The sequence below is a fragment of the Crocuta crocuta genome, unplaced genomic scaffold (assembly GCF_008692635.1).
Source record: "Crocuta crocuta isolate KB4526 unplaced genomic scaffold, BGI_CrCroc_1.0 scaffold291, whole genome shotgun sequence".
Lineage (NCBI taxonomy): Eukaryota > Metazoa > Chordata > Mammalia > Carnivora > Hyaenidae > Crocuta > Crocuta crocuta.
The window spans coordinates 365,639-389,574 of NW_027527977.1; the positions used below are offsets into that span (position 1 = coordinate 365,639).

General features: G+C 37.4%; 1 protein-coding gene across 1 annotated transcript in view; it reads right to left on the reverse strand.

Moving 5' to 3' along the window:
• Positions 1 to 9,211: 9,211 nt before the first annotated feature.
• LOC144222341 (cysteine-rich secretory protein 3-like) overlaps positions 9,212 to 23,936 on the reverse strand; it is a 15,969-nt gene continuing 1,244 nt past the window's right edge. Inside the window, exons 2-9 of the mRNA XM_077752830.1 lie at positions 19,812 to 19,928; positions 19,252 to 19,339; positions 14,074 to 14,219; positions 13,566 to 13,663; positions 13,434 to 13,481; positions 12,479 to 12,507; positions 11,565 to 11,696; positions 9,212 to 9,399 (exon numbers count right to left, since the gene is read on the reverse strand). Coding sequence (XP_077608956.1) covers positions 9,272 to 9,399; positions 11,565 to 11,696; positions 12,479 to 12,507; positions 13,434 to 13,481; positions 13,566 to 13,663; positions 14,074 to 14,219; positions 19,252 to 19,339; positions 19,812 to 19,928 — 786 coding nt within the window. The 3' untranslated portion in view covers positions 9,212 to 9,271. The remainder of the gene's footprint in view (positions 9,400 to 11,564; positions 11,697 to 12,478; positions 12,508 to 13,433; positions 13,482 to 13,565; positions 13,664 to 14,073; positions 14,220 to 19,251; positions 19,340 to 19,811; positions 19,929 to 23,936) is intronic.

The following is a 23,936-nucleotide window of genomic DNA, read 5'->3' on the forward strand; positions in this document are numbered from 1 at the left end:
GAGCCAAGAGCTACGTCACCGGGCTTTGTGCCCTCAGCGCAGTCGTCAGCGTGCTGAATTCTCACAACTGCCTCATCTCTCTCTAATGCCACGCAGGTAAAATCCTGTACACTTTCCCTCGAGGGAGGGAAATGTCTGCCCCCACAATTGAACAGTAGGAAGAAGATGGAGATAATACCAGGGTTCGAAATGCAAAGGAGGTGACTGAAAAAGGAGGTGCTCCTTTTCAGACAAGAATTCCTGAATTAACACAGGTCAGAATTTAAAGAGCAGATTGGTAAAGGCCATAGATGCCTTAAGTTTTCAGTGCAATACCAGTCTGGTACAACAGTGTATTCAGGGTTACATAAAGAGGGCATTTTGCAGGTTTGCTTATAAACAAACCTAGTGTTCAAACTTAGTTTAAACAAACTTAGTTAAACAAACTTAGTGTTCTTTCTCCTCTTCCATTTCAAAACAGTTTTGTAGTGAAGAAATTCAACAACAGGAACAGGAACAGGTCTTAGGAAAATGCCCAGAATCCAAGGCAGGTGGCTTCAAGTGCAGCAGGTATATCTGGCCTTGGTTGAAGAGGTATTGCCTATCTTCACAGGTGACAAATGAGTAATAGATGCACTTTCTTCTATGCTTAGTTATTTTCAAGATTTAAAGGAATGAATTAACTCATCACACAGAGGATACATTTTGTCGAAAGATGATTAACCAAAGATTAACATGCATCACCTGTTAGTTCCCTGTACTCCCTGCAAAGAGGCTTGAAATTTCTCATTCCAACCTTTGAGACTATAGCATACTGCCATGTCTCATAGTGCTGAGTGTCATTTTCCCCAGACAATGTTAAAATTCCAGGTGCCCAATGCACAGACCTTATTTTAGTTCTTTTGTACTGCTATTTCAGTTCAAGTACCACTAACTAAAAGCTTTAGAATTTAGAAGCCATCCTGGCCTCCATTACTCTTATGGTTATGTTCAATCAAAATTAACTTCTGACAGTTTGCACTTCTGATGGTTTATAAAATTTAGCCCCAGATCTGTCTTTCTCACTATTACATTCATGTTTTCATTGTATCTTGCTTTGATAATTAATTTAACATTTCAATTCCTTATGTCCACATAGTTGCTACTCACTTATTTATAAATACAATTGCTTAGTCCATTTGGTTTTTTTTATTGGTGCAACATAATTCATTGTTTTCTATAATAGTCTATACTGTGAATATCCTATTTTTCATTATGGGAGACAGCATACCTATAATTATTACCTATTCCCATTGATGATGTCAGAATGAGAACAGTCTGAATGTGGTAGTGACAGATATTGTGAGAAAATATGTATTTGAGAAACGGACTGTATCTCTTTGGATTATTGCCAAAAACCTATATGTCAAAAGCCTAACATGATACCAGTTACCTGAGTAATAGTTTGTAAATATTTGTTGAGTAAGTAAATATACTGACTTGCCCTAGATTCTTAAAGAATGCAGAGAAAAAGGCACATCATGTCTTTCCTCTAAGACATACAGTACTAGAGAAAAATACATACACAGGAACATTACCAGGTAGCCTAGTTTAGTGCTAAATAGCTGGAACAGGAAATAACTACAATAATTGGAAATTCTGAGCTGATATCATCTGGATAAAAATTAGATGGTAGAGTGACACTTGAGCTGCTTTGAAAAATGTATATGACTTGATCAGAAAAAAAAAGTTTTGAACATTTGTTTGGAAGGGCAGAAACAGACAAATCAATGCATCACAAGGTGTATATAAGTCAGAATGATAGGCTGTTAAAAATGTTGGGGTAACTTTCTATAGAAGTCTAAGAAGATTTGCTTCTTTATGTAACATGGGACAGTATTTTCACTGAGTGTTGGGAAATTTTGTGATCAAATATTCGGAATGGAATATTAATCAGCCATGAAAAAGAAAAATCTTGCCATTTGCAATGGCATGGATGGAGCTAGAGAGTATGATGCTAAGCAAAGTAAACTAGTCAGAGAAAAACAAATACTATATGACTTCACTCATATGTTGAATTTAAGGAAAAAAATGACCAGGGGTGTCTGGGTGGCTCAATTGGTTGCACGTTCAACTTCGGCTCAGGTCATGATCTCACAGTTCATGAGTTCGAGCCCCTCATTGGGCTCTGTGCTGACAGATAGCTCAGAGCCTGGAGACTGTTTTGGATTCTGTGCCTCCTTCTCTCTCTGACCCTCCCCTGATCATGCTGTCTCTCTCTCAGAATAAATAAAACATTTAAAAAAAAGTTTAAAAAAAAAACAAATGAGCAAAGGTGGGGGGAAGAGAGAGAAGCAAACAAAGAAGCGGGCTCTCAACTATAGGGAATAGACTAATGGTTACCAGAGGGGAGGTCAGTGGGGGGATGGGTTAAAGAGGTGATGGGAATGAAGGCGCGCACTTGTGATGAACACTGCGTAAGGTATGTGTAATATATGTCATTATATTATATATCTGAAGCTAATATTTCACTGTGTGTTAACTAACTGGAATTTAAGTAAAAATTTTTTTTAAAAACCTACCCAATAACACTGTGCAGGGTGACTCATGGAATGGAGAAATTGGTGACAGAAAAAATAAGAAGATGGTGACAATTTCCCATATTAATTTTTGAACAGTAGAAATAGGAAAAATGGTTGGTATGTCAACTGTTTAAAAGAGCAGTGTTGATGATGAATTTGGTATGGAGGGCAAACTCAGAACAGAAGAAAGCTTGTATGTAGGTTTTGGGGCACCGGAAAATACATCTCCACTATTGAAAGGAGCAGTCAAGTGCTTTCAAATATTCAGGTAAAACCAGAAGTTAACAGTGTGTTGAGCTCAAAGGAGTAGTGTTGAAAATGCCTGAGAGCTTGGGGTAGTATCTTGCATGGATTTTGCAGAGAAATCCACTGTAATTCTTATCTTATTCCTTTACATGTAATATGCTCACCTACCCCTCCATCCTGTACACAAATGACATTGCTAAAATTGCTTATTAGTTCTTATACCTATTTTATAGATACCTATGGTTTTCTACAAAAATCACTTTAATTTGCAAATAAGGACAGTTTCTACCTTTCCTTTCTCTTTGTTTTTTTCTTTTAATCACTTATGTTTTTCATCATGGTCTGTGAACTCTTTAATCCCCATCACCTATTTCATCCATTCTTCACACCCACCTTTCCTGGGGTAACCATCAGTTTGTTCTCTGTATGTAAGAGTCTATTTCTTGGTTTGTCTCTCCTTTTTTTCCCTTTATTCATTTCTTTTGTTAAATTCCACATATGAGCGAAAGCATATGTTATATGTCTTTGTCTGACTGACTTATTTTGCTTAGCATTATGCTCTCTAGCTCTATCCCTGTTGCTGCAAATGGCAAGATTTCATTCTTTTTATGACTGAATGATATTCCAGGGAGAGAGAGAGACAGAGAGAGAGTGTGTGTGTATGTATCATTTCTTTATTCATTCATTTATCTTTGGAAAACATGGACTGCTTCCATAGTTTGGTTATTGCAAATAATGGTACAAAAATATAAGGGTGCATATATATCTTTTCTAATTAGTGTTTTCATATTCTATGGGTAAATATCCAGTAGTGAAATTACTGAGTCATATGGTAATTCTAATTTTAATTTTTTGGAAACCTCCATACTATCCTCCACAGTGGCTGCACCAGTTTGCTGCCCACAACAGTGCACAAGGGTCCCTTTTTTTCCAAAAACCTCTCCAACACTTGTTGTTTCTTGTGTTTTTTATCTTAGTCTTTCTGACAGTTGTGAAGTGATATCTCACTGTAGTTTCGATTTGCATTTCCGTGATGGTAAGTGATGTTGAACATCTTTTCATGTGTCTGTTGGCCATTGGTGTGTCTTCTTGGGAGAAATGTCTCTGTTCATGTATTCTGTCCATTTTTAATTGGATTATTTGCTTTGGGGGTGTTGAGTTGTATCAGTTCTTTATATATTTTGGATACTAGTTCTTTATGAGATATGTCATTTGCAAATGTCTTCTCCCATTCTGTAGGCTGCCTTTTAGTTGTGTTGTTTTCTTCACTGTTCAGAACCTTGTGGTTTTGATGTAGTCCCAATAGTTTATTTTTGCTTTTATTTCCTTTGCCTCAGGAGACAGATCTGGGAAAATGTCCCTACAGCTGATGTCAGGGGCCTTACGACCTGTGCTCTCTTGTAGGACTTTTATGGTTTCAGGTGTCACATTTAGGTCTTTAATACATTTTGAGTTTATAATTTTGTGTATGGTGAAAGAAAGTGGTCTAGTTTCATTCTTTTTCATGTGGGTGTCCAGTTTCTCCAGCAACAATTGTTGAACAGACTGTCTTTTTCCCATTGTATATCCATTCCTCTTTGTTGAGGATTAATTGGCCATACAATTTATGGGATTATTGCTGGGTTTTCTTTTTTTTTTAATTTGTTTTAATGTTTTACTTATTTCTGAGAGAAAGAGAAAGAGAGAGAGACAGTGTGAGCAGGGAAGGGTCAGAGGGAGGGAGAGAGAGAGAGAGAGAGAGACAGAATCTGAAACAGGCTCCAGGCTCTGACCTAGCTGTCAGCACAGAGCCTGTCGTGGGGCTCGAACTCATGAACCATGAAATCATGAAATGAGCCAAAGTTGGATGCACAACTGACTGAGCCACCCAGGTTCCCCTATTGCTGGGTTTTCTGTTCTGTTCTGTAGATCTATGTGCCTATTTCTATGGCAGTACCATACTGTTTTACTACAGTTTTGCGATGTAACTTGAAGTCTGAAATTGTAATACCTCCAGTTTTGTTTTTCCTTTTCAAGATTGCTTGGCTATTCAAGGTCTTTTGTGGTTCCATACAAATTTTAGGTGTTTTGTTCCAGTTTTGTGAAAAATGCTGTGGGTATTTTGATAAGGCTTGCATAAAATCTGTGGATTGCTTTGGGTAATACAGACATTTTAATAATATTTGTTCTTCCAACCCATGAGCATGGAATGTGTTTCCATTTATTGGCATCATCTTGAATTTCTTTTATCAGTGTTTTATAGTTTTCAGAGTACAGATCTTTCATGCCTTTGGTTAAGTTTATTCCTAAATATTTTACTGTTTTTGGTGCAGTTGTAAGTGGGATTGTTTTCTCAATTTGACTTTCTGTGCTTCATTATTAGTGCATAAGAATGCAACAGATTTCTACATATTGATTTTGTATCCTGTGACTATCCTGAATTGACGTATCAGTTCTAGTAGTTTTTTGGTGGAGTTTTTTAGGTTGTCTATATATAGTATCTGTCATGTGCAAATAGTGAAATTTTTACTTCTTCCTTACCAATTTGGATGACTTTCATTTCTTTTTGTTGTCTAACTTCTGTGTCTAGGACTTGCATTACCATGTTGAATAAAAGTATTGAGAATGGACATCCTTGTCTTCTTCCTGACCGAAAGGGAAAAGTCCTGAGTTTTTCCCTAAGACCTTTATTTTGTTGAGGTATTTTCCCTCTAGATCTACTTTGCAGAGCTCTTTATAATGAATGGATGTTGTACTTTGTCAAATGCCTTTTCTGCACATATGGAAATGATACCTGCCCTCACTGCTGAAGGAGCTGAGGTCCAGCAAACCACACGGGTTGGGAGATGTGGTGTTGACAGAACTTGTGCTGTCTTCTAGGGGAGGGGAAGGGCACACAATGCTGGGAAGGAGGCAAGCATGACTGGGAAGGGTGCATCCACGGATACATGGGGGGGTGCACACTTGGTGCAAGCAAGTTAGGTAAGAGTGTTCGTGCCTATTTCCCACAGGTGGCCGTTGTTTATGCTGGGGGTCAGGAGAAGGAAATGGCACTTGCCAGGTCCTTTGTTCCTCAAGGGGTCTTCCCATGATTTCTCTCCCTCCAGGTGGCACTCTGAGATGAACAGATCACTCTCCCTCCCATCTGCCACCAGAGTTTTTCAACCTGCTGGTTCTGTGCTGTATCTGAATGGACTGTTTTTTGTGCTGTCTCTTTCAGGGCAAGAACTCAGCTTCCTCTTTCCCTCCAAGCTCTCCTAGAGACAGAGCCCACTGAGTTTTAAAACTCCGTGCTTTAAGTCTTGATTCTGGCTGTAAGAATACCAAAATTCAGTCCCTTTTGCTCTGAAAGGCAAATGTTACAGGGATTTGTCTTCACCGTTTGTGGGCTTCTCAGTGTGAAAGTCTGTTTTTGGCCTTTCTTCATGCCACTGGCTCCCTCCCTCTGTGGATGGCCAAGGTCCATTTCACTCCCAAACCGTGTCTTCGCCCTTCTTAATCTTCTTCAACGTGGCCTCTCCCCTACTTTTAGTTGTGGAGTTTGTTCTGCCAGTCTCTGGATCCATTTCTGTTATTGGCACTGATGTGGATGATATCTCGTTGGATTGTGGGACAAGGTGAGCTTAGGGTCCTCCTACCCTGCCATCTTCCCCCAAGGTTACAGGCCGGGAGTCCAGGCAGAGTAAGATTGGAACCTAGGTCTCTGGGCATCTACCCAGTGCCCTTTTCTACCCTGTATGCTTTTATTTTCTTCTTCTTATTTTTCTGCCTTGACAATTCACTTACAATATGAACAAAGTGGTGCAAACTGATAGCTTTGCTTTATTCCTGTTAGGGGATTCCAGATTTAAAAAATACTCTAATATTGTTTTCACCTATGGTTTCAATATAAAGAAAGAATTCATTCACTACGAAGTATAAGTTAGGTGGAAGATTTTGTAAAATATTTCTTATTAAGATGAGAAAGTTACCTTCTATTCCTAATTTTCTGAAAATTGTTTTCATTAAAGGCGTTGAGTTTTGTCAAGTACATGTTTTGCATCTTTTTATGCATTTTTTGCATATCTAAATATATATCTTTATTTCAAAATAGTATGCAACAGTCATTGATTTTTGAATGTTGAAACCACATTTTATTCCTGCAATAACTTCACTTTGTCATGGTGTATAATCCTTTTTCAGTGTTGCATCTCTGTTCATGAGAAATAGTAGTATGTAGTTTTCTTTTCTTTTGTGATATCTTTGCCTGGCTTTGGCATAAGGTAATGCTAGCCTGAGTTGGGAAATAGCTCTCTTGTTTTCTGTCATGACATAAACAAAAATAATTCTGAAATCGTGCAATACGCGCTCTCTACATGGTATATCTATAATCTAGTGCAATTTAACTTAATCTTTCTTCTAGTCAATAGTCTCTTAACTGGTTTCTTGCTTCCACTCTTATTCTCTTACAATCTGTATCTCATCATTTCACTCTCTTCTTCAATGTACTCTCATGGCTTGCTATCTTATAACAATATCCCAAATCTTTATGTGCCCTAGAGCATACCACGGACTAAGTTTCTGCCCAACTCTCTGACATGCTTTCAAAATGATCTTTACCTTGCTCATTCTGCTTCAGTCATTCTAGTCTTCTTGCCTTTCCTCAAATATGTCAACTTTATTCCTACCTTAACAACTTTATACTCACCATTCTGTGTTTGTTTCAATCAAATTATCCATTATTGTCTCACTTCTATTATGATTCTCATCCGTCCTCAGAGAGGATGTGCCTGACTCTCCTACCAACATTTTCCTAGTCTATCCTCTTTATTCTCTATTCTGTTGTCCATTTTAGTTTGTAGCACTTACCACTTCCAATATTAAGTATTTATTTGCAAATAATTTTCTTCCTCTTTCCCCTGTGAAAGTCAGAACTCCATGAAGTTTGGAACTTGGTCTCTCTTGTTAATCCCCCTATTTCAAATACCTAAGTAAATACCAGAAACATTTTTCAAAAAATATTTGTTGAATACAGGAATGAATTATTATACATTGCAATGGTTATTGTAAAAGAAATACAAGGAGCTATGAGAGACAACGGGTGGGGGGGTTCTTCAGATTAAATACTCAGAGGAATCTCTTGGGTAAAATGACGTTTAATGTGAAGGAGTTATTCTAGCAAATAATAGAAGGATGACTCTTTCAAACAGAGCTAGTAGCAAACAAAAATGCCCTTAGGTAAGGAAAATCCTGAGGAGCTTGAAAGAATTTGATAAGATAATTGTACTTGGAGCATAAGAAATAAAGGAGAAAGGAATGAAGAGATTAGAAAGGAAAGTATAAAAAAGATAATTCAACTTCTTATAGATCAGTTTAAGAGTATTAATATCCTAAGTATGTAAGAAGTCACTGGAAAAGTTTTGAAAATAAGTAAAGAAGTCTTTCACTTTAGATATTAAGGAATGTGCTGCAAAAATACCATTCGGGGGCATGTGGGTGGCTCAGTCAGTTGAGCATCAGACTTCGGCTCAGGTCATGTTCTCTCGGTTCATGGGTTTGAGCCCCACATTGGGCTCTGTGCTGACACCTCAGAGCCTGGAGCCTGCTTTGGATTCTGTGTCTCCCTCTCTCCCTGCCTCTTCCCTGCTTATTCTGTTTCTTTCTCTCTGAAAAATATATAAGCGTTAACATTTTTTTAAATAGGATTCAGAAACTGCATTGGTGATCTTGAAACTTTCCCTGCTTTCTCTTTACCCCATGACTATTCCTGTCCTTGAAATAGTGAATCTAGACAGTGGCTAAGGATATGAGTCTAACTGGACAGTCCAATCATTGGTATTAACTGAAAGGTCCACAAAAAAGATAAAATCAAACAGCAATGGAGTAGAGACACTGGGGGAGGGGTGTCTGGGAAAGAATGACCAGATAATCAAGAGGAGAATTTTCCAAGCATTATGGAGCCAAGAAAACTGTTTTTTTATGCACTTTTTATTTTGGAGTATTTTTAGATTTACAGAAAATTTGCTAAAATAGTGCAGAGACTTCCCACATACTCTTCACCCAGTTTCAGTTTCCCCTCGTGTTACACCTTGTATAACCTAGTACATTTGTCAAGAGTAAGAAAGAGACATTACTATCAAAAACAATTCAGACCCTATTCAGATTTCACCACTTTTCCCATTAGTGACCTTTTTGTGTTCCAGGATCTGATCTGAGAGACCACATTCCATTTAGTTCTCACGTTTTCTTAATCTCCTCTGGTCTGTAATGGTTTCTCAGAATTTCCTTATTGCTCATAATTTTTACATGAGCAACAGATAATATAATTATAGATTATATAACTTTTTAATCATTGGATGAAAGAGATTTCTGTAAAATAAAAAGGAGATTCAAGAGAAAAAGACACCTTATTATTTGGAACCAAGTAAGTTTGTAGCCAACATGCTTACAATATCTTTGCTAATGTCAAATCTAAGTAGATGGTGTGGCCCTTCTCCACTTAGCCCTGCTCAATCTGTATTGGGTATTTAATAAATTTTATTTTCACAATGGCAGGAAGCCTTGCAATTGTCCTTGAGAAGGCTATAGTTACAAGATAGTCTCTTCTTCAAATCATTACAGTTGTTATATTTATTTTCATACTCGCAAACATTGGCTGGAATAAAAACAAAGACATTAGTTAGTTCATTATAATTTTCTTCTATAGCAGCAACACAAACAATAAATTCAATGCAAGTAGGGAGAAGACAATTGAGCAAACAAGTTGGCATCATTACACGATGATGTGAAAGGACACATTAATCCATCACTTCTTTTAAAATTTGAGCTTTTTGAAATATTTCTAATGAATTGACCTACTTTTCTCCCTCAGTAAACAAAGTAAAATAAATGTAAATGAGTCTCTAAAATTGCACTGTCCAAAATTATACCCTCTAGCCATGTGGTTGTTTATATTTAAACTTAAATTATTTAAAATTAAATAAAATTAAGAAAATACATTTCAGGTTATTAGTGACACTTGTTACATTCCTAGTGCTCCATGACCAATCTGACTAGGGGCTACTTTACAGGGCTATACAAACATTGAACACTTCCATCATCGTAAAAAGTTATAGTAGACACTGTTGCTTTATCTAGACGCTAGAGCCACAAGTTTTTCTTTCAAGAGTAAGAAACCATTATGACAAGATGTGGGTGTAAAAATGGATGTAAAAACTATGGCTATCAGACATTTACTATGATTATCAAACTTTGAAATCCCTTAGTGGCCAGAAACTCAAGTAACTCTCAGACTAAATTCATCATTCTACCTGCAAACTTGGCATTCCTTTGGAGTCCCTCCCCAACTCCTAACTCAGCTCCCCCAAAATCTGAGAAGTGACACTCTTAACTACTAAATAATTCAAGCCAGATACCGGGAATCAATATGAGCTCATTGCTCTCTACTTTTTATCACCACTCAACAAATGCGAGTAACAAACAGTGGCTATTCCACTTCTTTCCTGTCACTCATTACTGCCCATTTCTCTTCATTCATTTTGTCCTAATGCAGTAAAAACATCCATTTGGTTTTTGAACCCATGTTTTCAACAGTCTTCAAGCTTGCTTTAACCCACTTGTTTCTCCATACTACTGCCAGCTCTTGATAAAACACAATTCTGATTTCATCACTCTTGTGTTTAAAAATCTTTCAATTGGTTGCTCACTACTAACAGGATAAATTCCAAACCCATTAACAAATAGTATTCATCAGAGGTGTATTTTCTTTAATTGCTGTATAGCCTTGATGATATCAATATTCTGAATTGGAGCTATACAATCACTCAGAATGTTACAGTGTAGTCTGACAAATGAAAGCTAAAAATCTCAAGTAAATGGGTCAATTATACTATTCATAATAATTTAATGACATATCTCAACCAAACAAAAATACCAGCTCTTTGTATCTATACTAATAACAACATTGAAAATGAGATACATGACACTAAATGTACTCCTTTTTGTAAAATAGTTTCGAAATTTCTGTGAGCTAATATTGCTATACAAGGATTTGATCAACATTTTAAAAGTATATAAAAATTACACACACAAGTGCAAATGGTTATTAAATTTAACTTGATTATTATAACTATACTATTGGAAAAATGAAGAATTTAGTATAATGAACTCATGTGTGTAAGAAATGTTTGGTGTCTGGACTGAACCATATCTATGGTCTCACACCTTTACATTTGTACATATTTTCTCTTTTAAAAATGCAATAATGAAAATTTGCTACAATTACATTAACCTTGCTATAATTGCATTACATTACAATGAATATTTCCACATAAACATTTTTATATGCCAATATGTAATGAGTCCAACATAAGCACAAATATACATTGATGGTATATTTGTTGTTTGTTTAGGTTACATATGGTTACAGGGTTTCATTACAAATAAACATAGATACTGGGTTGTGTAAAGTTTTTGATTAAACAAACTCTGTTGAATAATTTTTTTGTCTTTTGCATGAGGGCATTGCTTAAGTTGGTTTACATCAGAAGATATCATAATTCTTTTTTATGTTTATTTACTTATTGAAAGAGAGAGAGAGAGAGAGAGAGAAAGGCAGAGAGAGAATCCCAAGCAGGATCCACGCTGTCAGCACAGAGCCCAACATGGGGCTTGACCTGATATCATGACCTGATCCAAAATCAAGAGTCAGATACTTAACTGACTAAGCCACTCAGGTGCCCCAGATTTCCCAATTCTTAGAGAAAAAAAAGTCAGTCCATTTTATTAGCTGTTATAGCAAGTTAATGACTTCAAACTTACTGCATAGTCCATTGTCACAGTGATTAGGGCAGCTGGCACAAGGTTTTCCTTCTAGGTAGGGTGTATTTATCTTGTCACGATAATTACCACTGAAATTTGAAATACCAAATGTCAAACATTTCTCATTTTTCAGTTTAGTTTATGCTACCAGGGTAGCACCTATCACCACATATACCTGAATATATATTCAATCTTTTTAATCATGTCAAATAACTGAAAAACTACAATTCCCAAAATGTACTCAGATACCAATGTAAAGTAAGAAAATAACTCACACATTCACACATTACTTCCTTGACCATAAACTCACAGCCTGAGCAACTGAAATGGATAAACGGGGTCTAAAGTTTTTGGAGTATATTTCAACATGGCAACATTCTTTCTCACCCAGAAGACTTGGCCAATTGCTAAAGCAGTGCACCCCGAGGTGCTGGCTAGTGATAAAACATATTTCTTAGAGAGACAACAAGTTCCTGGGAAATAAAGGGTTGCAGTAGGGAAAATGCTTAAAGTTACACATAATTTTATGTTTAAAAAAGAAAATATGATAATTTTTGTAATATGAACTAGAGAAGGCAAAGCCCAGGATAATTTTGTCTTCTAGATGGGGGTGATGATTTTCGAGTGATTTTTGGTGTATTTGGGGGGTAGGGTGATAGGAAGATTTTTGAATGTCTAGAGGTTTTGTGTGTGAGATTTTAATATTTAAAAAAGATAAGGATGCTAGAAAAATGGTTTTATTAACACTAATCGCTAAGGTATATTGGTCTTACAGTACCTAGCCGACACCTCTTGGTGAATATTATTCGATTGACCATTATTATCTGACAATACAAGACAGCCAAAATCTTGATTGCTCCAAGTGGGCCAACAACATAAAGCCATGCATCTAAATCTCAGTCCCTACACAGAATATACCTGAATGTGTGTGAGCCCCTGGAAAAATGTGAAATAGGCACAAGCGTGCTCTGGAAGTTCTCTCACCCCTGCTTTCCCTCATTATTCACTGCAGCTCTCACTTCAGATGAGTGGCTTCAAATCCTCCTATTACAGCCGGGCAATGAATTTGGATGCATTCTCCTAGGAACTTTCAATTCCTTCTACTAAACCTTCATAGGTGCTTGCGGAAAAATGACATTGGGAGTCATACTTCTCAAATGGGAGATCCACATACTTGGGTTATCTACAGTCTCAAAATAGAGCCTGAAGGAAGCTTGATTTTAGGGGTCCCCCTGTCCCCAGTGGCAAGGAATTTCAAACATTTAAAGAAATTAAGGTTAACAGATATGTTGAGATTAGATCTTCAGTATATCCGCAGCACTTATTCTGAGTAAGTTCAAACATAATCCTTAATGAAAGAACACATTTCCTGCTACATGTCAGGACCTTAAAGGATGGTTCATAATGGAGATTTTTGTGCAAACTTCTGAAAGACCAAGAGTAAGGATATTCTTTTCTGAAATCTGAGATACATTAAAGATCTCTTGAAAAGCTTTTGAGAGCCAAAGGACAAATCATCTGTGATGGTAATAACGGAGGTGGCTTTTTAGATAAGCAGGGGTAGGAACATTTTAGCAGAAAGAGCTGAAATCACAGTCGGTCATTCCCCATTTGCCACTCCACTTCGGTCCCTTGCTTCACCATCAAGCTGCCCCCCTGCTAGGGTATGAAGTTAGTGAGAACTAATGATATCAAATCTAGAGAAATGCACACTACCCAGGCTCATGGAATAGCTGTGGGCCCAAAGGAAAGATGACTGAGAGAAAAGATGTCACTCTGTAATTGAGGAAAGAAGGTTTCAGATTTTACACTCAGAACAGAGAACCTGGTCTCTTCTCTGACAAACTGAATGTATCTCAACTTAAAAGTCATTTCCAAAGACATACTTCTTTCTTTTTACTAAAATATGATTTATATTGTAGTTCATTTAATATACAAAAATTTCAAAACATTAAATTGCAGATGGGATTATTGGCATTCAAGTCTAAAATCTATACTTACGCAGGACAATACTGGCAGACATAGTAGTATTTCAAATAAACCTGATCAGGACAATAGGCCACTCCACATCCAATGCGGTAAGAGGAGTACCAAACAACCTACAAATCCAGAAGGGAACATAGAAGAGAATATGACAGAGGGAAAATATTGAAAAATAGCAGCAATTGTAAACCTGAAAAAAATGTTACCATCATGGTTTGCAGTCATGTGTCTTGTGGAAATATTTTGTTCAATTATTGAAGCAAACACACATTTTGAGTACTGAATTTTCATATACATTCATCACTTTATGCATTTATAATGTTGGGAAGGGACAGAGCGTGCTTCCCTATGAAGAGTTCTGCCAGCCAAGGAAGATATGACAGCTTTAGATGAAGTACCAGCCAATTCCAAGGCTACTAGGTGTACTCATGCTCTCATGCAAATTGAACACATGTTGGTCATAAGTTAGAGAAGCTTTCTATAATAGAGCACTTGTGGCAGAAGTATCTTCATTTGTTTTTCTTACCTGGGTATAATGTCCAACAACTGCACCGGGAGTCTTTGGTCCCTTACCATGGATAAAATCATTGTATTCATCATACCATGCTTGGATTGCGTCTGACCACGAATCAGGCTGAGATGACATATAGAGATTCTCACCACATCTTGTACCTAAGGATAAACAGATCACAATGAAGCAATAAAGCCTGTAATGGCGAAAGAAAGCAAAGATGTTGCTTTTTAAACTGCCTACACTTGCCGACTCTTAACACATAATAAAACAGCTTGTGTCCTTATCAACTATTAAGCTGAATAGATGGCAAATCTGTCTACCACACTGAGGCTGGCCTGAACATGCAAAACTTTGAATAGGTTGAGGAGATCTTATGTTTCAAAATCCTTCTCCCTTTGGATTGTCAGAGATGCGGTCTTTTTCATGTGAAGTTCGTCACAGGTGTAATGTTTTCTGTACTCTCAGCTTTGTACTATAAGTATGCAAAGGGTAGTGACTAGTCTTTATTCTTTTTTTGTCTTCTTGCCTATGCTCACCCAGATGTTTTTCATATATTGGACCCTAAATAAATGTTTATGATATGATTTTTGTGTGAACTGGGAAAAAAAAGTTCTACAGACCGTCTTTAAGAGCCCCAGTTAAGAGGCAACTGACATCAGGTGGGATAGCAATTTTCAAAGCCTTTGGATCCTCCCTTAATCAATAAATCAGACTGTCATAAGACCAAATCTTCCTGAGAGAAGTAGGTAAGAAGAGCTTTGCAGAGGGTGACATCAGCAAGATGGTGGAGTAGGAAGCCCTGGGTTCTCCTTCCCCCAACAAACATACTGACTCAGCAACAATTCCTGAACACATTGCCCTTGTTAGAAATCCAAAACTAATTGCAAGGCTTCTATACCCTGGGAGAATATGAACCCAGACTCACTGAAGCCTGTAAGGAAATTAGGACACACTCTTGCTAGAATGCCTACCCTCAGCACAGTGCCTGCCAAGAGACCCCATATCTCCCAGCTTCTCCCAGGGGAAGGAAAGAGTTGGCTCATTTGTTCAGCATCCCAACCCTTCCTTAAGGAAACTCCCAGATGTTTGGCTTCTCTCTTGCTAGCCTTGGAGCTCTGATTGTCAGGCACAGGCTAGCTATCTGGAGGAGAAAGGAGATGGTGGCTAGGACTGGTAGGTATCATATCTCCTCCCCTGGCTCAGCACAGAGCAAGCAAATAAAAATTCTTAGCTCTCAGCTGCTTTCTCCTAAGGAAGCAAAGAGTTGATTGGTATGTCCAATGCTATTTCCCCAGGGCTGCCCAAAAAGCTGACATCTCTCTTGCCAGTCTTAGAGCTCTGATGGCTTTGGCACAGTGCTGCCCCCCTGGGAGGAGAATCCAGATGGTGTTTTGTATTGGTAGAGGCTATGGCTCCTCTCTTCAGCTCAGCACAGAGCAAGCAAACACCACAGCTACCTGGTTCTCCCTGGGCTGGGAAAGAGTTGGTGTGGGTATCCAATGCCACAAATTTTCCAGAGGCTGTCCCAAAGCCTGGCTTCTGACATCCCCCTCTGAGAATACTAACTAGACCTATCATAATCTAGCTGCCTGGGGCCAATGAGGACAGATAGAGGTTTGGGCTGGCAGTAGCCATAGTCTCTTCTGGTTCAGCACAGAGTGAGCAGATACAAAACCCTAGCTCCTAGCCTCTCCCTGGAAAAGCAAAGAGTTGGATGGGATGCCTAAATCTCCATCTTTTCTGGGGGCTGCCTGAGGAACTGACTAAAGATCTTTTCTGAACACAATCAACTTGGATAGACGTTTCTCCAAGGAAGATGTCCAACCAGCCAACGGGTATATAAATGACTTTGGGTAACATGGATATTTTAACAGTATTCCTTCTTCTCAATGGGCCAAAACCCCCAAACTCTTCAGTAAGTGATGTTGAGAAAATTGGACAGTCACATGGAGAACAGTAAATTGGGACACCTAAATTACACTATGCACAAAAATTGCCTCAAAATGAATTAAAGACCTAAAGATATGACCTGAAATAACAAACTCCTCAAAGAAAACATAAGGGAAAAGCTCTTTGACATTGGTCTTTGCAATGATTTCCTGAATGTGACACTAAAAGTACAAACAACAAAGGCAAAAATAAATATTTTTCACTTTATTAAAAGTGGGGCTTTTAATAAAGTGAAAAAGTAACCTATGGAATGAGTGAAAATATTTGCATAGCATATAAATGATAAAGAGTTAGCTTTCAAAGTATGTAAAGAACTCATATAACCTAACAGCAAAAACTAACTCAATTTAAAAATGGGCAGATTTGTTTTTGTTTTATTTTGTATTCTGTATATTTTTTATTTACCATTTTTCATTTAGCATTTTATTTTATTACTTTTTATTTTATTTTATTATTTTTTTCCAATATAGTTAACATATAGTGTTCTACTAGTTTCAAATGTACAATATAGTGATTCAACAATTCTATACGTCACCCTGTGCTTATCATGGCAAGTTCCCTCCTTAATTCCTGTCAGCTATTTCACCCATCTCCCATCCTCCTCCCCTCAGTAACCATTAGTTTTTTCTCTATAGTTAAGATTAATTTCTATTGGTTTCTCTCTCTCTCTCTCTCTCTCTCTCTCCCTTTAATAGGTTGTTTTGTTCCTTAAATTCTACATATGAGTGAAAGCATATAGTATTTGTCTCTTTCTGACTAATTTTGCTTAGCATCATACTCTTTAGCTCCATGCATGTTGTTGCAAATGACTATAGATAGATAGATAGATAGATAGGTGGATAGATAGTTAGATAGATAGACACTTGGGCTGCTTCCATAACTTGACTATTGTGAATAATACTGCTATAAACAGGGATGCATGTATCCCTTTGAATTAGTGTTTTTGTAGTTTTTAAGTAAATACCCAGTAGTGCAATTAATGATTGCAAAGTAGTTCTATTTTTAACTTTTTGAGGAACTTCCACAGTGGTTGCACCAGTTTGCATTCCCACCAACAGTGCACAGGGTTTTCTTTTTCCCACATCCTCTCCAACATTTGTTGTTTCTTGTGTTGTTTTCTTTTTTAATTTTAGCTATTCTGACAGATGTGAGATCATACCTTATTGTGGCTTTGATTTGCATTTCTCTGATGATGAGTGATGTTGAACATCTTTTCATGTGTCTGTTGGCCATCTGTATGTCTTCTTTGGAGAAATCTCTGTTTATGTCTTCTGTGCATTTTTTGAGCAGAAGACATGAACAGAGATTTCTCCAAAGAAGACATACAGATGGCTAACATGTATGTGAAAAGGTGCTCAACATTACTAATCATCAGAAAAATGTAACTCAAAATCACAACGAGATATCACCTTACATTTTCCAGAATGTCTATTTTCAAAAAAACAAAAGAGAGCAAGTGGTGGTGAGGATGTGGAGAAATTGGAATCATAAACACTATTGGTGAGAATGAAAGATAGTGTGGCTGCTATGGGAAACAGTATGAAGTTTCCTCAAAAGGTTGAAAGTAGAACTACAAAATGATCCAGCAGCACCACTTCTGAGTATTAAAAAATTAAAATCAAGATCTTGAAGAGATATCAGCACACTCATGTTCATTGCAACACTATTTACAATAGCCAGCTTTTGTAGAAAATCTAAATGTTCATGGACAGATGAATGGATGACAGGTAAGAAATATACATACAATGGGATGTCACTCATCTTTGAAAAAGGAAGAAGTCTTGCAACATGTGATAACATGGGTGAACCTTGAGGACATTATGCTAAGTGAAATATAGTCATAGACAGACAACTACTACATGCATATACTACATTTATACAAAGTATGTAAAAGAGTCAAATTTATAGAATCAAAGAGTGCAATAGTAGTGGCTGTGGATAAGGGAAAAGAGAAATGGGAACTTACTAATCAATAAATTTCAGGTAAGCAAGGTGACTAAGTTCTAGATATCTGCTGTACAACATTGTACCTTACGTCAACAGTGTTGTATAGTGTATTTAAAAATTTGGCAAGGATGTAGGTCTTAAGTTAAGTGTTCTTACTACAATAGGATTTTTAAAAAATCATTGTTTCTATAATAAAGTTAATTTAGAAAAAGAATTAATTGCCTTGCAGCCAAGAAACATATGCCTATTATTTTAGCCCTCAGTTAATATTCACATTTTGGTAGCTTGAAATATAAGGTTTACATGCTGCTTAAAGAAAGTGTTAAATATTTTTGGGAATCTTCTTTAATATGCAAGGAAAGAAACTAGGAATCTAGCAGAATTTGATCTTAAGATCATTTGTTTTAAGCTTCTACTGAATATAAATACCTCTCTTCATAATTTTATTATAATGCTGGCATCAATAATACAAATAACAATAGTTCTACTGAAATTACAACGAATTATTCACTACTTTCAGATGAGATCGGGCACATTCAGGGTGGTATGGCCGTAGACTATTCACTATTTTCAAATTGGGTTTGACTATCATGCTTAATAATGTAAATAAATATTTTATGTAAAGTTTATGCACAGAAGCTTTCTGTCATAGTTTTGGTGATTCTTGAAAGTTTTATAGTTTTTTGCATGTAATATATTATTCTATGCATTATGGGTACACAGTTTATACAAAGTACTTGACTGTTATCAAAAAGTAAAAACTGAATCAATATACACAAAATATTCATCATGATCTTAAAAGTTTAGGTATTACAGCAAAATTCAGGAAAAATTCAGCATAATTCAGTATATTTTATGAATTCAAAATGAGGAGATAGCAAAACACCAAATAGCTACACAATATGACAAAAAAGGGCAGTGGATTGATTAACTTTCCAGTAGATAACACTTCGGATTGTGTTGTAGGGAAGTCATTCCTCCCTTGCCCTTGGCTTCTATTTCTAAAATTGGAGAAATGATGATGTATGACCTGTTGACTAATGAGCTGGTTCAGAGTGATAAATGAAGTATTCCTTCAGAAATTCTTGGCATAATGCAAACAATCAACAAACACAAAATGGTACTTATAATGATCTTTCCCTATACAGACACTTTGATTTTAAAAAGAGCAGTATAAGCAATATTATTTCACTAAATCTTCTTTCAGCATCCCTGAATGTTCCATTCTATTTGATTTTTCCAGTATTATTTTATTTGTTTATTTATTCAACAGATATTTGCCCATTTACGTACTGGTTTTTCGGTCCTCTGGATGGCTGTGTTCTAAAGTGCACTTGTTTGCCCAGTTTTGGGCATTTTCTGCTGCTTTTTTGTTCCATTCCTAAATGTCACAAGAAAAAAAAATGCACTTAAAGATTCAACTCCAATAAAGCATATGCTTTATAGTCTGATTGGTAGATTGATTTGCACTAATTTAAAAGCTTCAATATTATGTTCATATTCAATATATATAATTGGCATTGGTATGAAAAGATCTTTTTTATTTGGGTTGTGTGTGTGTTTATCTGCTCTAGTACCAATTTCCACATGAAGAGAAGTTCATAAATGGTGTATCTACTGAGAGAAATATCTAACACTGACAATTTATGATAGGTGAGGAATCACACCTAGGATTTTTAGTAATGGTGCTACTGATCAATATATGAAGTATTTAAATTATACTTCAAATGAAATGGCAAAATAGAAGCAAAATTGTATAAGGACAAGGTACTTAAGAGATGCCCAGTTACCAGCTCCCTGCTCTTATCACCGCTGGTCCACACCACTCACTAGCTTTTTTCCCTGACTCTTACCGTCTTTAGCATGTTGCTGGCAGGTGGCGAGACTGATCTTCTTAGGTCATTGTGTTTATTTATAATCTCTTGTTGGACTCGTATTTGAGTAGTTGACAAATCAGTAAAGGATCGATCCTAAAGAGAAATAAAATTGTGGTTATCAGTTTAACATTTGTTAAAATTGATCCCCCAGCCACTGGAAGGATCCTCCTGGAATCTACCTCTGGTTTGACTTCCAGAAAGCCATACAGCCCTGAAGGGTTGCAAGTTGGCCAACAGAGTGGCTGTCACAAAATACTGTGACCCCGACTCCTACCACCACCCAGGTCTTCTGGTAGAGGATGAGGGGGTGGGTGGGGACAAGGTTGGCTGGAGGCTGCTCCCCCTCCTTACCCCTTTTGAAAAAGTCGGGCAGAGAAGAGCAGCTGAATGGCAGCCAGCAGCAGTTGAAATGGCAGCAATTAGGGTGGGGGTAGGGTTTGGGTGGGGAGGGGAATAGGAAATCCACACATAGGCCTACACATACACATGCACCCACAGACACAGAGGGAAGGGGTCAGGATGCAGAGGGGGTTCACAGCAGGGTCGTAGGACCCCCATAGCCCCTCCTCATAACAGCTTCTCCTCCCTTTTACCCTTTCTCCCCTTCCCCACTGTAGAAACAGAGTTTATTTATGTATTATGGCCAAACTATTTTGATAAACTCTTTTTTTAATGTTTATTTATTTTTGAGAGAGAGAGAAACAGACAGAGCATGAGCAGGGGAGGGCTGAGAGAGAAGGAGATACAGATTCTGAAGCAGGCTCCAGGTTCTAAGCTGTCAGCACAAGTCCGAAGGGAGCTTGAACTCACGAACTGCAAGTTCATGACCCAAGCCAAAGTTGGACACTCAACCAACTGAGCCACCCAGGCACCCCATGGCCAAACTATTTTGAATTTTATTATCCGACCCCCAATGCCCTGCCTTCTCCCTATCTAGGCCCACAGCCCCCATCCTCTTGGCCTCTGGTCCTTTCCCCAGTGCCTGCCCTCTCCTGTTGCTTATGTAGTTGATTCTCTCCTCCTTGGTCTCCCTGACTTGCACCCCAGCCCAGTGGCCTCCTCTCTTTCCTCTATGTGGCAGTTTCATATTTGCTAAGACGAATTTGCTCATGAAACATTTGGTTGTATTCTACTTTTAAAAAATTGCATTTAAGAATGAATAAGTTAATTCAGGGAGCAAAGATCACTTTAGAAAACATTCAGTTCAGGCCAATGGTAGCTGTTAAGTGTTGCCAATGAACCTGAGCCAAAGCTGTGACAAATAGGAAAAAATAGTTTAAAGCTCTGAGAATAATGATAGAATTCATAGCACAACAAGTCAAAATCTCCTCTGAGGCCACAAATGTCAATTTCTAGTTTCAAGGGAGCTCTTAATGTGTTTCTTCTAGCCATATGAGTGATAGTATTTATAACCATAAAGGCACACAATAGAAAAATTAGGACACAGTGATTCACATTTGATCAGAGTGCAGCAGGTGGAATGAGAGAGGACCTCAAGATTCATCCTAGACTTTAAGGAAATCCTGACCTGACAGGTCCTATATTTATAAAGGTAATGTAGTTAGAATGTATTTGGAGAAAGAATGTTCAGATTCAAAGTTTATTCAATACTCTAGTAAGGGGCATCTGGGTGGCTCAGTTGGTTAAGCCACCAATGGTTGATTTCAGCCCAGCTCATGATCTCACAGTTTATGGCTTCAAGCCCCACATCTTTGGGCTCAGTGCTGACAATGCAGAGTCTGCTTGAGATTCTCTCTCTTTCCCCTCTCCCCCTCCCCTGTTCAAGCTCATGTGTCTGTGCTCTCTCTTTCTCAAAATAAGTAAACTTAAAATTCTTTTAATAAGAAATACTCTAGTAAAATTATTCTTCCTATTATGATATGTATTATGATCTACTTTATTATGATCTGATTTCATGGGGTCACTCAAAAGGTAATTTTGCAATATTAAAAAAAAGCTTCCAAGGCCATTTAGAGGGGGCCGTTGGTGACTCTGTTCCCTTTTAGTAACAGAATAAAGTATTAAATCAGCTGCTGACATTTTTGGTATATTTTATCATTGTATGTGTGTGTCAGGTGGGGGGTGTCTAGCCTGGAGGTAGAGTAGGGTAGGTGAATTGTTCCTACAAGGTTAAGATATTTGATTACCTTATTTAATACATGAATGTTTTATTGTATGAGCATGAGCAAGAGTTTGAAGTCAAAGTCTAAACAGGCAGGGCCCTTTGTTGATTTTCCCTGACATTGGGGTAAGTTATTCTCTCCCCTACCCCAATAATGAGTTCTCTCAAAGCCTTCCAAATAATGCAAGCCTAGGCTTAGTCACATTTATCACCACTATTTATTTATGCATCCATTTCCCCTGCTTGCTTGTATGTTCCTAAGGCAAGAATCAATAGTGAATGCCATTGTACCTACAGATCTGTCACATTTCCACCTACTAACTCCTAAGCTAGAAAGGATGTATATGTGAAATATTAGCAGTGGCCAGTCTCCACTTTACACTAAAACATAAAATAACATCCTTGGATATTTCCTATTGACCCTCAAAAACCCGCCGAACAGAATTTTATTTCAAAACACATAAAAATTTGGCCCCTGAGAAAAAAGTCATTATTTCCTCCTTTTTATTCGATATTGCTTTGTATAGATACAAATCCTACTGACGAATTGTCTTTGTTGTTTTTTAAATGAGTTTCAAGACAGCTTTAATTAGGTGACAGGAAATAGGAAGAGTGTTGGACATAAAATAGATCTAATATAAAGTCTATCTATCAATCCTTAAAATGTTTATTTAGATAGACTATATGACATAAATAAATAATTACAATTTATTTCAGTCACATGGTAACTAAAATGATGGGTGGATTCTCCTAGATATAAAAAAAAACCAAAGGGTCAATTCTTTTTTTTTAATGTTTTATTTATTTCTAGGAGAGAGAGAGAGAGAGAGAGACAGCGTGAACAGGGGAGGGTCAGAGAGAGAGGGAGTCACAGACTCTGAAACAGGCTCCAGGCTCTGAGCTGGCAGTTAGCACAGAGCCCGACGCGGGGCTCGAACCCACGAACCACGAGATCATGATCTAAGCGAAAGTCGGACGCTTAACCGACTAAGCCACCCAGGCGCCCCACAAAGGGTCAATTCTTGATCGAGCTTTGGAAAAGTTTATAAAAGATAGTCTGCATGGGGATTATAAAGGGTGATTAGTGTTTTCTAGCATTCTTGAGAAGGTGTATAAAAAACCCTATGGGGCAGAAGGTATGCAGAGAATCTGATTAGCTAACATTTAGTGGTGCAAAAGAGCAAAATATCTCTCTTTTAAATAATTTCATAAATGAAGACCAGGAGATGGACCAGAGAGTTAACAGGGAATTGGTAAGGACCATGAAAAAAATCTATAGGAAAGAGACTGGGAAGACAGCAAACTTTCTAAATGAAGACCTAGATAATGAATAAATTATCTTCAGATTGAAAATAAGTTATGGTAATATAATGACTGTATTTCTGAATGCCATATGAGTTTTGGCCTAGTGTGTGAACTCTCTGATCTGAGAAGCCCTAGCTATTCTTGTATGCTTAAAGTTAATGAAGAATGTGCAAACAAACAGCAGTGGCCAACTTCACATCCAGAATTTTTCTGATCAAAAGGTAGACACATTGTATAAGCACCTACACACCAAACACTTAAGGGAATGGTTGATCCTGTTCTCAGGATTATTAAAGAGAAGCAGCATATTAGAAATAATTAGAGGCATTTAGGGACACCTAGGTGGCTCAGTCTGTTGAGTGTCTGACTTTGGCTCAGGTCATGATCTCACAATTTGTAAGTTCGAGCCCCATGTCGGGCTTTGTGCTGACAGCTCAGAGCCTGGAGCCTGCTCCAATTCTGTGTCTCCCTGCCACTCCCCTGCTCACGCTCTCTCTCTCTCTCTCAAAAATAATAACAAATTTTTTTCAAAAGAAATAATTAGAACATCTTATTCTTTGCATATTTATTGTAAGACCATGGAAAAAATCCAAATACTTAATATCATTACTAAAATTTATTTTTAATTTTAAAAATAGGTATAATTATTCTCACAGAGAAACTATAAAAATAAA